The 13,849-nt window shown below is 55.7% G+C and overlaps 1 protein-coding gene across 1 annotated transcript in view; it reads left to right on the plus strand.

Annotated features, from left to right (window-relative positions):
* The window catches only part of LOC101643035 (plasmanylethanolamine desaturase), a 35,993-nt gene extending 25,590 nt beyond the window's left edge, over nucleotides 1-10,403 (plus strand). Inside the window, exons 4-7 of the mRNA XM_004698319.2 lie at nucleotides 4,183-4,274; nucleotides 5,571-5,715; nucleotides 7,051-7,263; nucleotides 9,418-10,403. Coding sequence (XP_004698376.2) covers nucleotides 4,183-4,274; nucleotides 5,571-5,715; nucleotides 7,051-7,263; nucleotides 9,418-9,539 — 572 coding nt within the window. The 3' untranslated portion in view covers nucleotides 9,540-10,403. The remainder of the gene's footprint in view (nucleotides 1-4,182; nucleotides 4,275-5,570; nucleotides 5,716-7,050; nucleotides 7,264-9,417) is intronic.
* The last annotated feature ends 3,446 nt before the right edge of the window (nucleotides 10,404-13,849 follow it).

Genomic DNA, 13,849 nt, shown 5'->3' on the forward strand with positions numbered 1-13,849 from the left:
GTCCACGCAGCGGCCTGATGGCGGTGGAAGCATGCTGGACACAAACGAGCAGGTTGTGTGAGGTCCCGCACCGGGCAAGGCAAGTGTGACGAAAAGGGGTCAGCTGTTTCTGGTACAGAGGGGTAAAGAGGAAGATGGGATGCGGCAGGGGTGGCATAAAGGAGTCTGCTGGAAATGTTCCGTATCAGAGGCCCACAACCCAGGGCCCGGGGACAGGAAACACTTGTAAACAGAGTGCCGTTGGAACACAGCCAGGCCCATCTCCAGGGTTTGAGCCCTTCCCAGAGATTGCCCACCAAACCCAACCCAAGCCACACTGCCATCACCCACATATTGGTCATGTGGCCCTTTAGTGGAGTACACGCTGGTCAGCAGTTAGAAACCAACAGCTCTTCTGCAGGAGAAAGAGATTTCTACTCCCGTAAAGTTTCTGCAGGGGAAAGATGGAGATTTCTACTCCTGTAAAGAGTGACAGTCCGGAAGCCATTAAGTGGCAGTGAGTTTGGATTTTCCAGGTCCTTTAAAGGAAACCCCTGCCCCCACCCCGCCTGCCCGCCCCCCCATCTGTAGCCTAGGATCTGTGTGGTGCTGTCTGCGAGAAGGGGTTAGCGTGCACACTTAGGCCCGAGCCCTCAACCATAGGTGAGTTAGGCTCAATCACAGTATCAAGTGAGCCGAGGCGGGGGTCACAGGGCTGGCTCAAACCTCCCGGTGAACTCAACACCTTGGGAACAAGGACTCTAGCCCAGGGGTCAGCAAATTCCTGTCCCTCACAACAATTTAAAAATTGTTTGAAAGCCATAAATACATTTATACAAACAAATGAAATCACCGCGATCTGAAGAACATCGTTAACATTCGTCGTAAACGAAACGGTGGTAGTTTCATTTTCACTTTCCATTGGACTTCGGCCACATGTCCCGAGAGAGCCACAGATGCTTCCTGAGCCACGGTTGCCGACCCCTGCTCTAGCCCAGGGAGGCCACACCCCAGGGGTCTAGTCACTGCCTGCCTCTGGGAAAGGCAACAAGTAGAGGCATCAGCCAAGCTGTTAGGGGGTGAGGCCCAGAAGGGGCAAGCAGCTTGACCAGGGTCCCACAGCCAGATGGTGGAGAGACAAGAGGGTTTGTCCTTAGTGGAAAACATGGCTTCCCATTCCTCACGGTCGGAGGTGAGGTGTGTGCCCAGCATGCGATCAAAATGAAAGTCCAGCTGTCATCCAGAAGATTCCATGAGACGGTGACCCCACCTGGGCTCAGTGGGGGGTCTTTAGGGTGTTGTGACTTTCCAGAAGCAGGCTGCCAGGCATTTCCTCCAAGGCACCTCTGCCTGTGCCCCCACCCACCAGCCTCTCCAGTGGTCGCTCAGTGTCGACTGTGCCACGCAAGAGCACTGTGGCCTGCAGTGTGAGCACTGGGGTGCTCCCTCGGGCCCCCAAGTGACCATTCAGGGACAGGAAAGGGTGCTGGTCTTAGAGGCCATAGACACATCTCTGGTGGCACAGTAGGTAAGCCCTCTGCAGCTAACCCAAAGGCTGACAGTTCAAATGCACCAGTCACTCCAAGGGAGAAAGATGAGGCTGACTGCTTCCGGAAAGATTTACAGCCTTGGGAATGCTATGGGGCAGTTCTCCTCTGCCCTATAGGGTCTCTAGGATTCGGGATCCGCACAACAGTGGGTTTGTGGTTTCATCCCCTGCCAGCCCTGCTACTCCCAGGCTGTGTGGGCTACGGACAGTTGTTGCCGGTTCCTAAGTCTCGTCCTCACGTGAGCAGTGGGGCTCAGAAATGAGACTGTGTTGAGGAGTGGCAGATTCCTTGAAGGAAATGAAGCAGGAGGAGGTGACCTGAGAATGCCACCTGGGGGTTGGGTGGTTTTGGCCCTGAGCCCAGAGACTGGGCAGAAGCAGTCACAGAGGGCCCTTTGGGTAGAGGAGGGCCACCACCAGGTGCAAAGGCACTTCCCTCACCTACCTCTGCTGAGGGAGGCTGGCCAGACCTCAGAGTCCAGAGGCTCTGCTGGGCACTGACCTTTCCCCAAGTCCATGCACCTACCCATGGGGTGACACCCTCCAAGCACCCATGGCAACCGCATGTGCTACTGCATGTGCTCGCCTGCCCTTGTCACCTGGAGCATGCAGTACGTGCACCCAGCAGGTAGATCTCCACCACCTCCTTTCGTGTTGAGTGCCTGTGAGCTGGCTGCTCCTGGGCCTCTGATGTCGAAGTGATGTCCACAGTGCCCAGCACTCATAAGCCCCTTCCCCAAAAGGGCCTGCATGATGCCCTGGGGCCCTAGTTCCCCATCTCTGAGGGCCAAGAGCAGCAGCAGGACTTGCAGAGCCTGTCAGTCAGCGGTTCTCCAACTTCCTCATGCCGCGACCCTTTCATACAGTTCCTCGTGTGGTGGTGACCCCTGCCCCCCAAAACCATAAAATTATTTTCCATGCTACTTCATCACTGTCATTTTGCTACTGTTGTGAATCGGGGGACCCCTGTGAAGGAATCATTCAACCCCCAAAAGGGGTGGAGACCCACAGGGTGAGAACCACTGCTTTAAATGACCACCAGCACACACAGGGAAACGGGGAGATGGGAAGGGGGGCCAGAAAAGACATGGTTGCTATCTCATGACCCAGACGACAGCATCTAGGGTCACTTAACCCTGCCCATTCTCCCCTCAGGGCTCCACCAATGGAAGTTGAGCTTGGGGTCTGCTGGTGTTTGTCTCTAGAGCTCAGCACACAGTAGGTCCTCAAGACTGAGAGAGAATAGCGGTCGCAGTGACAAGAATATGAACTGAGAGCTTAGTGTGGGGTTAGCATTGGGCCTAGGGTCCCACACCAATGGCTTCAGCAGACATTTCCCGAATCCCCACTGGGTGCCAGGACCCGGGAATGCAGTCAGCCATAAGCCCATCCCGTGACTAGACCCCCTGCCCTGGGGGAGCTGACTTGCTTGGGGAGATAGCCTAGAATCAAGGGGATCATTGCTTGGAGAACATTAAAACCAAGAAGGAGACAGTACTGGGAGTTGAGGGGGAGGGTGCTATTTTGGGTCAGGGGTCCCAGGGTGGATATTTGAGCCAAGAGCTGCAGGTTTAAATTTAGGAAAGAGGGTTTCAGACAAGGAATGGCGAATGCGGAGTCTCGGGGCTGGAGGAAGGATGGAAACCCGTAGGACTGGGATGGGCTGAGGGGGCAATGGGAGGGGCCTGCCCACCTGGCCTCAGCTTCCCCACGCAGATGAAGAACCCAGCTCTGCCCCTTGCCAGCGGCGTGGCCTCAGTCCAGTTATTTCTGCACCCTGGGCCTCAGTCTCCCCCTTGGTGAAATGGAAAGAAAGTGGCGGCAGCTGGTGAGGATGCAGTCGGATGGAGCACAGCCAGCTTGCCTGCCGGGCACAGGGAACAGTCTGGCTCACCCACTGCCATCTTGAGTCGATTCCGGCTGCAGGACAGAGTAGGACTGGCCCCCTGGGTTTCCCAGGCCGCGAGTCTGCGGGAGTAGAAAGCCTCCTTTCTCCCACGAAGTAGCTGCCCTGCCGCTTTTGAGCTGGTGATCTTGCAGTGAGCAGCGGGTGACATGTCACCTGCTCCATCCACCACCAGGGCTCCCGGTAATGGGTAGCTCCTTTTTCTTCTTGTTGTTATTAGTATTTGTGTGAAGAGCCTGGGGCACTGAGAGGTTAGGTGACGTGTGCAGTGTCACAGCTAGTGACCGACAGTGCTGCCATAAGACCCAGCCGCTCTTCACCTGTGGTCAATGGAATCCACGAGGAAGGAATGGTGTGGGCCTCCCAGGAGCCAGCAGCCTAGTTCTGAACCCCAGGAGGACAAAGGCAAGGGAAGGTTCCGCCTGAGACTGAACTAGGGTGCTCGCTGAGAAAACTGGCCAGGGAGTCTGTCTGGAGGCACAGCACCCAACCCCGGAAGGAGGCACACATTCTAGCCTCATCCCCACCCCCCAGTCCTGGCCTTGTCCATGTGGCGCTCCGAAGGGCAGAGATGGGACCAGCTCTTGAGGAGCCGGGGTTGGGGGGTGGGGGGTGGAGGCTGAGTTCATTGTGCTCACGATGCTCCCTCCAGAGTCACCAGCAGCTGCACCTCTGCATCCCAGGTCATCTTGAGGAAAGGGGCAGTCAAGGTCAACCCACCCCCAGCTCACCCTCTTCTCGTCCACAGTCGCAGGGGCTCTCATCGCGGACTTCCTGTCTGGCCTGGTGCACTGGGGCGCTGACACATGGGGCTCCGTGGAACTGCCCATTGTGGGGAAGGTACGTACGTCCACCCTGCCCTGCAGCCCAGCCCCTTCCGTTCTGAGCCTCTGTCTTCCTGTCTGGGAGATGGGAACAATCTTCCCTCTCCCTGAGACTGGACCAAGAATCCCAGAATCCTCTGGGCTGGAAGGCATCGGGCACCAGAAGGACAGGGAGATTGATGGACGCCGTTTCACTAGCATACCTTGCGTCGTCGAGTCTACGTGCTCCGAGGTTCCCCCAGTTGTTCCTCACTGAGTATTAAATTCCCTCTGACATCTCAGGCACCTTTTCTTTGTTTAACCGGTGGCAGGAAATCCAGACCCCACTGGCTTCATCAACAAGGCTATTTTGTCATCTCACTGAAAACGTCAAGGGTAGATCCTCACCCAGGCGTGGCTGGGGACAAACGTCATGTTCCGTGGACTCCCCTCGCTACCCCCTTTCTCTGCTCTCCTTTCGGTGGATGTCACTCCCAAGCAGGCTTCCCCCTCAGGAGGGGGCCAAGATGGCCCCCAGCTGCCCTAGCCCCGCCCCGTCTCCACAGTCCAGTCACCCCCCTGGAGAGAGAGTTTCTCCTCTCTGTGGTGGTGGTCAGGGGAATCCCTTCCAGTTCGTGGGGGCCCCTGTGTGCAGAGGGGCGACTGCTCTGTGCTCTCTTGGAATCAGATCACCAGACTTGTCCTCTGAAGCACCTCAGGAGGGGATCCACCGGCCAGCCTGTGGCCAGCAGTCCAGCACCACACGGGACAGATGGACGCCTCTCCCTTCGTTAGAGCCAGAGTTCCAGGGCTCATTCCCATTGGCCCAGCGTGGGTCACATGCCCATCCTCCAGTCAACTGCTGCAGCAGGGAGATGAAATAAAGTACTCTGATAGGCCAAGCCTAGGTCACACGCTCCCCTGCCTGCTCCCCCTCCCCCTCACTGTCCAAACCACTTGTGCTAAGAGAAAGAGGGGGGCTGTTGCCAGAAGGAGGTAGAGGGGCTTGGTTGCTGGGGAGGCAAAGGGGTCCCAGCCTATTACCCTGGGCCAGGTGTCTAACTGTCCTGGGGCCGGGAAGAAGCATGAATCTGGTCTCCAAGCCCCTTCCCAGCCCAGATGGAGAGACCGGGCCCAGAGGAGGGCATCAGCCAGCCCAAGGTCTCTGCCACTGTGATTTCAGTTCATCTCCTGCTCCAGCCACTGGGCCTCGACCCTGCAGGGTGGGTGGGACCCGTGCCGGGGCAGAGAGGTGAGCTTGTGTTCAGGGTGGCCGGCTCTTGTGGTGACCGCTTGGATGGCGTCCCCACTTGGACCCCTCCCACCACCCTAGGCTTTCATCCGGCCATTCCGAGAGCACCACATCGACCCCACGGCCATCACACGGCACGACTTCATAGAAACCAATGGGGACAACTGCCTGCTGACGCTGCTGCCGCTGCTAAACATGGCCTACAAGTTCCACACCCAGAGCCCTGGTGGGTGAGACAGAAAGAGAGAGTGTGTGTGTGGTGGTGTGGTGTGGTATGGGTGTGTCCCTTCGTGGGGTTTAACACATTTTTAGTTCGTTGCCTTCCTATAAAATTGGGACGTTGGACATTTGCAATCTGGGTTTCTAGCCCAATCTGGCCTAGTCCCCCCTCTGGCCTGTGCTCCCACCTGGCTCCGCTCGGCTGGACCTTGGCCCTGGCTGTGCCCAGTTTACCACTGTCCCCACCACTCCCTGCTGCCCCCACCAGGCCCGCCGTGCCGTACTCCTGGCTGGCCCCGAGGGCTTTTGGTTTTGCTCCTCTAGCCTCGCAGAAAATGTGTGGGCTGTGGACGCAGTAAGTCCCGAGTTCGAATCATGGCCTCCCTGTGATGCAGGGAGTACACACACGTACAGCAGTGCGTGTGTGGGGGGGCATCGCTGACGTAAGACAGTGATGTCCGACATCTGTCGCATGAAGAGAGTGCATCTGTATTGTAGATGCGCCGAATACCGTTTTAACAACAGACACCTCGCTGGCCTTGGAACAAGCGACCCATTGCAGGGGCTGAATTTCTGTGGCCCGCCTTCTCCAGAGGGGCCCTGGGCTGTTTCAGGGCCTGAAGGCGGCCGCCCTGGGGGGCTCACTCCTCCTCCTGTCCAGACCTCAGTGCAGCACGTGCCAGGAACCAAGTCAAACTCTGCTTCCAAGGAATGTGGGCTGTCCACACGAGCCCCGTTGGGTTTTTTTGTTTTTTTTCAAACATTTAACTGATCAACTTTGTGAAGCTTAGAGCTCTTGGTTGTTGTCAATATCTAAGTTTTCTTTTAATGTCAAGTCCAGTTTATTCTTTTTATTTTTCTGTTTATTGGGGGCTCTTACAACAATCCATTCAGCACTTGTATCTGGCATATTTGTACATGTGTTGCCATCATTCTTCTCTGAACATTTACTCTCTATTGAGCCCTTGGTATCAGCTCCTCTTTTATATATTTACTTATATACTCGGTGCAGGATTACACAGAGGTTCAGATGACCTGACGTGATCCTCATTTTACTGAGGAAAAACTGAGATTTCGAGAGAAATCACACAGCCGGGTCTGAACCCAGCCCCCGCCCCGAGCCCACTGTCATAACCACTGTGCTTAGTCCCCCGGTTGCCCATTGAGCACAAGGGGGAGCCTGGGTTCTGCCGAGGGTGGGGTTCGGGCTCACCTGAGGGAGGCCGCGTGAGGGTTGCAAGGAGCCGCTGGGAGCTGGCCTGGGAAAGGAGCGGCCTGAGTGGGCGGTGGGCCCCCTGCCCCGTGTGATGCGCCCTGCGGGCACCTTCTTCTCACCCCACAGAGGCCCTGAAGCAGATGTACCCCTGGGAGTGCTTCGTCTTCTGCCTGGTCATCTTCTGCACCTTCACCAACCAGATCCACAAGTGGTCGCACACATACTTCGGGCTGCCACCCTGGGTCACCCTCCTGCAGGACTGGCACATCATCCTGCCAAGGAAGCATCACCGCATCCACCACGTCTCGCCCCATGAGACCTACTTCTGCATCACCACAGGTGCGGGCTGCCCTGCCCCCACCTGCTTCACCCCGTCCCATGCCCACCACAGTACAGCCAGGCTTGCGTGCCTACTGAGTGCTGGGGGCTAGTGGCACCTACACAGACAGCCGTTCCCCTACCCCAGCCTCCTCAAGTGGCACTCCCAACCACTCATCCACCCTGCAAATGCTTACTGAACACCTACTATGTGGCGGCCAGTGTGCCCTAGGCTTAGGGTGCAGCTGTGAGCAAAACAGGCCATGCGTGTGCCTCTGTGGCGCTTGCACCGCAGTCAGGGAGGTGGAACATGTGGGGTCCAGCTAAGGCCTGACTGCTGGGGAGGAGGAGAAAGCAAGGAAGGAGGCGAGTGGTGTCAGAGGGGGGTGAACTCTTCTCAGTAAGGTGGTCAGGGAGGATCTCTCTCTCTCTCTCTCTAGGACCTGAAGAAGGCAAGGGAGGGGCTCAGTGGAGGGAGGGCATTCCAGAACAAAGACCTGAGGCCAGGAGGGCAGGGTCCTGTGGAAATTCCATGGAAGCAGACAGAGCAGGGTGGGGGAGAGAGCAAGCAGGAGCCAGGGCAGCAGCTGGTTGTATGAAGAAATCAAAAAGGCTTCTCTCTGGGACAGCATCGGAAGATCAGAAGTCTGACAGAGATGTGGGAGGGGTTCCGCCCAGGCACAAAGAAGGGCAAGTGCTCAGGCCCCAAGACAGGAACAACCACGAACCAAGAACAAGAAACTGCTGTGTGAGGCCCAGGGCTGGGGACAGGTGCTGAGGTGAGCTGGTGCCCTAGGGACAGATAGCTGTTGGGAGTGCTGTCCAGGCAGGCTGACTCAGGTTCAAACTCCCCACTCCTCCAGGGAGTCCTGGTGGCATCGTGGATTACAGGTTGGGCTGCTCACTTCCACGGCAGCAGTTCAAAACCACCAGACGCTCCTCAGGAGAAAGATGAGGCTGTCTGCTTCCGTAAAGAATCACGGTCTCAGAAACCCAGGGGCAGCTCCTCTCCTCCCTACAGGGCTGCTGTGAGTCAGAATGGACTCGGGGCACTGGGTTTAGGCAGTTGAAGGCGTTTCACGGAGCCTTTTTGGAAGATCAGTTGGCTATTTGGCCGGTCCTGGGCTCAGGTCTCAGTTGGTCACCAAGAGACCCCTCTGGAAGCCCTCACCTTCTCAGGTGGGAAAGGAGAGAGGGAGGAGGAGGGGCACTGGCACATGGATTAGAGAAGTAAGCTCGTTGGCTTATTTGTGAAGCATTATTAAAGCCACCAGCTGCTTCGCGGAGAAACACGGGGCTTTGTGCTCCTGTAAAGGGTTAAAGCAGGGGTTCTCCACCTGTGGGTCTCGACCCCCACGGCAGTCTCCTAATTCCTAACAGTAGCAAAATGACAGTGATGAACTAGCAACAAAAATAATGCTATGGTTGGGGGTCACCACCACATGAGGAACTGTAGGAAAGGGTCGAGGCATGAGGAAGGTTGAGAACCACTGGGTTAGTCTCAGGAACCCACAAGGGCCGCTCTCCCCCATCCTGTAGGGGCGCTCTGAGTGGACAGGGAGTGTGGTTTGGGTTTGGGACTCTTGGCAGCCCCGGAGCCCTGGGGGAGCAGCAGCGTCCTCGGCTGTGGTTAGGTCAGCAGATCAATCCCCCCCAGCGGCTCGGAGGGAAAAAGGTGAAAACAAAGGAGTGCAGACTGGCATGCCCTTGAGAGCAGCTCCGCTCCGCTCCGCTGGGTTCCTGTGAGACAGGATCCCCCGCACAGCACCCAGCTACATGCCCGGGCACTGCCCTTGCCCCCAGGGATAAGGCAGTGAAAAGAAAGAGGATTCCTTGCGTTTGGGGGGTCCAGTAGGGGTTAGGGTGCAGACCAGCACGGAGTGGAGAAGCCATGAGTTGACTGTAAAGGATGGAGAGGGTGACCTGCCCGTCTGGGGTGCCACCTGGCTGAAGTGGTCAGGGAAGGATGACCTGTAGAGTGGTAGTGGAGCCCGGTAGTTAGAAGCCCCGCCAGCACAGAGCCATTGCTCAGTAAGAGGGACTGTGTCTGGTGGGGCCCACTCTCCCACCCTCCGCTGGCTCACACCCTCACCCCTGCCTGCCAGGGCCAGCCCTCTCCCCCCACAACACCTGACTCAGCCCCCCCCTCCACCCCGTACCTATTCCACCCCCCAGGCTGGCTCAACTACCCACTGGAAAAGATCGGCTTCTGGCGACGCCTGGAAGACATTATTCAGTGCCTGACGGGAGAGAAGCCCCGGGCAGATGACATGAAGTGGGCCCAGAAGGTCAAATGAGTCGCCAAGCCTGCCTCATCGTTGCCAATCTTCCCTAGACCCCCAACCGAAGCCATCTGCCAAACACCAGCCGCCTCGCTCACTGCGGCCCCTCCAACGGGACCCCAGCTCATCCCTGGGGGCCCAGGCCCCCAGCTCGTCCCTGGTGACAAAGAATACTTGAGCCACCGGATTCCTTTCTCCGTTTCCTTCCCTTTGCCTCTCCCAGCCTCTGAGCAATGTCTGCCAAGCCCACCTGCAGAAAAGGATCCCCGCCCGACGCCTGTCCCCGGCGGGGGGGATACTTACCTCTCCCTGCACACTGGCTGCCCCCTGACCCAAGGGCAGCACTTCAGTGCGACTGGTGTGAGGTTCCTGAGTTGGCTTATTCTGCCCCCTGTGATCAAGGGAGCGCCCCACATGCCTGAGCTTCCACGGAGGAGCTGCCCTGCGAACTGACCTTGGACCCTGGGTGGGTGTGAAGTGAAGCTCCTCCAGGGTCTCTGAGGTCAGGTGGCTAAGAAAGGCATCTCCCCCCCAGTCCCCTGGCCAAGTGGCAACTGCTTCCCCAACCCACCTGCCCACACAGTTCCAACCAGAGCTGATGTTTCCAGTCTGAAGACAGCCTTTTAAGGCACAGCCCCTGCCAAGGGTCTTGATCATTTGGAAGGGGACCCAGTGGCCTCTCTGGGCAGGGGATGTCAGAGAAGGAAGTGGGGGCTCCTGTTTTGATTTGGGGTCTTTTTTTTTTTTTCAAGGTGCTTGCTTGTTTAATGTAAATAATAGAAAGCCTTAATATCTTTTCTGTAACATGGAGTAATATTTTAATGCCCTGTTTGGGATGTACATAATATATTTATAACAACGCAGCAGGAGTCTACTTAACCTTGGCTGCCTTGTGGTGCTTGCTGGTTGGCTCTGGGGAGCAGGGAGGGCATAGAGGAACCCAAGGCTGACGCCCCGCCCACCCCACGCCCGGGGCTCCTCAACCCTGGGCTCAGGGTGGACTCTGGTCACCTGAGCCTAGCTTGTCTGCACCCAGTATTCTGGAAGGTTCCTTGAGTGGGGGAGGCAGGGTCTTCACGCAGGAGACCGAGAGGCTGAAGTAATGAAGACCAGTCCCTATCCAGGAATTCCCTCTGAAGGCAAATCCCATGGCCATTGGGTCAATAGCAACTGTCTAGGATGGGGCCGGACTGACTGGGTTTCCAAGATGTTAGGTCTTCCAGGGAGCAGGCTGGCTCCTGGGCTTCCAGAGGAGCGGCTATGGCTGCAGACCACGAACCTTGTGCCTGGCAGCCCAGGGCAGGGCGCACCATGCCACCAGGCTCTCCGCTTCAGCTGATGCTTCTTGGTGCCCTGGTTGTGCAGGGTTCTGGCCTAGCCAAACCAACAAAGACCTGCCCTGTGGAGCCGACTTCCTGTGGTGGGAGAAGCCCCGGAAGAGGAAGCGGTGGTAGGTGAGGGATGAACTGAAGAAAAAGGCTTCCGGACAGAACAGGAAGTGAGAAGACTGAGAGGAAGCCGCTTGGCGTTTGTGACATTGAGGCAGCCCGTGGGACTGAGGTAGAGAGGAAGTGGGAGGAGGTGAAGAGGGGAAAGTAGAGGCTCTACCCAGAAGGACCTAGGCTGCGGGAGTGGGAAGCCATTGGACATTTACAACAAATGTTTGTGTACCGGATGACTTGCTTCCTTGACCCGGACCTACGATGACAACCGTCGCACCTCATTGGGGCTGCAGCGTTTCTGCTGTACGAGCTGGGAGGGTCCTCAGAGGGACAAGGAAAGGTGGACTGTCCAGAGGTAGAGATACTTAAGCTTGCTTGTTTTTTGTATTTTTCTCTCAGAACTTTTGATTATGAATCAGGTGGGGATAATAGTGTCTGAATTAAGGTTCTCTGGTTTACTTCTTTGGGTTCTAATATCTGTTGCAATGGCTACACAGAACTTGGACAAAATTCATGATTGAAGGAGTCCATTAGGGAAGTTAACAAGTTGTAATACCAGGGAGAAGTGCTCAGGGTAGTTATTAGGATTAGTGACAGTTTCAGGTCTGCTAGTAAAGTAACTCTCCAAAGGGCCACACCTCTTTGCTGCAAGACTCAACCCAAAGGCTTTCAGCAAACCCTGCTCCCTGAATTACAGGGCCCAGAGGCACGCTACAGGAAGTCTCAGCTTACTTACGGAGACACTGCCCTGCATCAACAAGCCCAACTTCCCCAATTAAGTGCCCAGAGGCACCCCGGCCTCCACAAGCTGGTCTGCACAAAAGCCCACAGCTCTCAACTCGCTTTGTGGTTGGGAAATCCATCCCGTTGCTCCCTGCTGTGGCTACTGCAACCCTGATGGTATCGCCGGCATCTGGATCCAGGAAGTTCACTGCACAGGGACCTGGGGTCCAGAGGACACGCTCCACTCCTGGCTCTTACTGGTAATGAAGACCCCCCTCCCGCTTCTCAAGAGGGCGCATTTCATACACAGGATGGCACTGCAGGGAATCGTTTGCATCAGTATCTTCCCCCACCTTCCAGAGCCGCGCAGGGGAAGGGGTTTGGTGGGCGCTAAGGGTCTCATTGAAGTTTACTCACCACTAAACCAAAATCCAATTGCTGTTCAGCTCTGACTGGGGCGGCCTCATGATGTCCGAGTAGACTGGTCCCTGGCGTGTTCAGTGGTTGGTTCTCTAGAAATAGCTTTCTTCCCAGGTGCCTCTGGGTAGAGTTGAGGTCAACCTTTCAGTTAGCATCCAAGTGCATTAACATGGGTGCCCACTTAGGACTTACTAGCTGCAAGAATTTGCATTTATAAATGTGCCTGAGGGGACCATGGAAGGGAGGGGGTATCGCAGCATATTGGACAGGGAACTGTCAGGCAAAAATCAATAACAAATCATTGTATAGCTGCTATCACTGGAAATCCAGAGGTGGTTCTTAAAGGTTTGGCAGGTCCCAGAAGCTAAAATGATTGATTAGAAGTTGGTTGCGGGCTAATACTACTATCTCTGAGACTTGCTATTGACCTAGTTTGGCAATCTCAGTAAAAAGAGTTCCCACCAGAAGCTGCAGCAAAAATCCTACAGCAGGGCTCTCATTGGCCTGGATTGAGTCATGTGCCTACCCGTGAGCCGGTCACCTTACTTGGGAGGTGAGTGTTCTCCTTGGGCAGCGTTGGCGCCTGTCCATCTGGTGATAAGGGCAAGATCAGCCTTTCCCACGCCACAGGAGCTGAAAAGCAGGAAGCATGGCTCACCAAGGAAAAAGTATTGCTAACTCTAAGAGCATGGTTGGCGGCCTAATTCTTTGGAGGGACCAGATCGGTAGTCTTGAAGGGACAGCAGCTGATCTGCTCCCAGACCCTCAGGGAGACGTGTCTGCAATCGCTTCTCTTGTACCTGGCAAAGACCCTCACCTGAATCCAAAGAGTTGAGTGCAGGCATGTCCTGCTTCCCCAAAGTCCATTTACACCACATTCACGGAAGACCTACGTTCGTACCTGTGTTCGATAACAGGAGCACCTTTTGGTGAAATACGGTAAAATGCAAAACCAGCCTTCCGTTTTTGTTTCACAGGGAGCTGTTGGAAGGGCAGCTCGCATCCCGGACAGGGAGAATGATGTCACGAAGCTCCTTCCTCTGGCGCGGCACTGGGCATCTCCGCATCAGGCAGCCATAGCCGTGAACTGTGGCAGCAAGCGCTGGGCGGTACTGTGGTTGTAGGTCCAATGTGTTTAGAAACAGACCTCAGAGTTTGAGGGTTTGGCTCTGCAAGGCCGCAATAAAGGAAGCATCACAGGTCACAGTTTTTGTGGTCTCCCAGTGTGTATCAAAGTGACGTCCACACCTTATTGCCGTGGCCAGCTGCCATTGAGTCGGCTGCGACCCTGCGCACAACAGAATGAAACACGGCCTGGTCCCTCGCCGTTGATACAGCCCCTGTGTCAATCATCTCATCCGTGGGCCTTCCTCTCTCTTGTGGCTTTTCCATTGTACCAAACATGATGTCCTTCTCTGGGGACTGGTCTCTCCTGACCACGTCCAAAGGCCATCCTAGCCTCTTCCAATCCATACTTCTTCCAATACAGATCATTTCATCCTTTTAGCAGTCCATGATACTTTAAAAAACAAATTTATTAGGAGCTCTTACAGATGTTACAATCCACAATTCCCTTAGATCAAGTATAATTGTACGATTGCTGCCGACAATATTTTCGATATTTTTTTCTTCTTGAACTCCTTGGTGTCAGTTCTCCTTTATCCCCTCCCTCCCCACTGAACCTCAGAATGTTATATTATTATTTTGCCAAAACTCACACCATCCCATGTGTCCGTTCTC

Source organism: Echinops telfairi, unplaced genomic scaffold (assembly GCF_000313985.2).
Source record: "Echinops telfairi isolate 266 unplaced genomic scaffold, ASM31398v2 ScPeMD7_5592;HRSCAF=6446, whole genome shotgun sequence".
Classification (NCBI taxonomy): domain Eukaryota; kingdom Metazoa; phylum Chordata; class Mammalia; order Afrosoricida; family Tenrecidae; genus Echinops; species Echinops telfairi.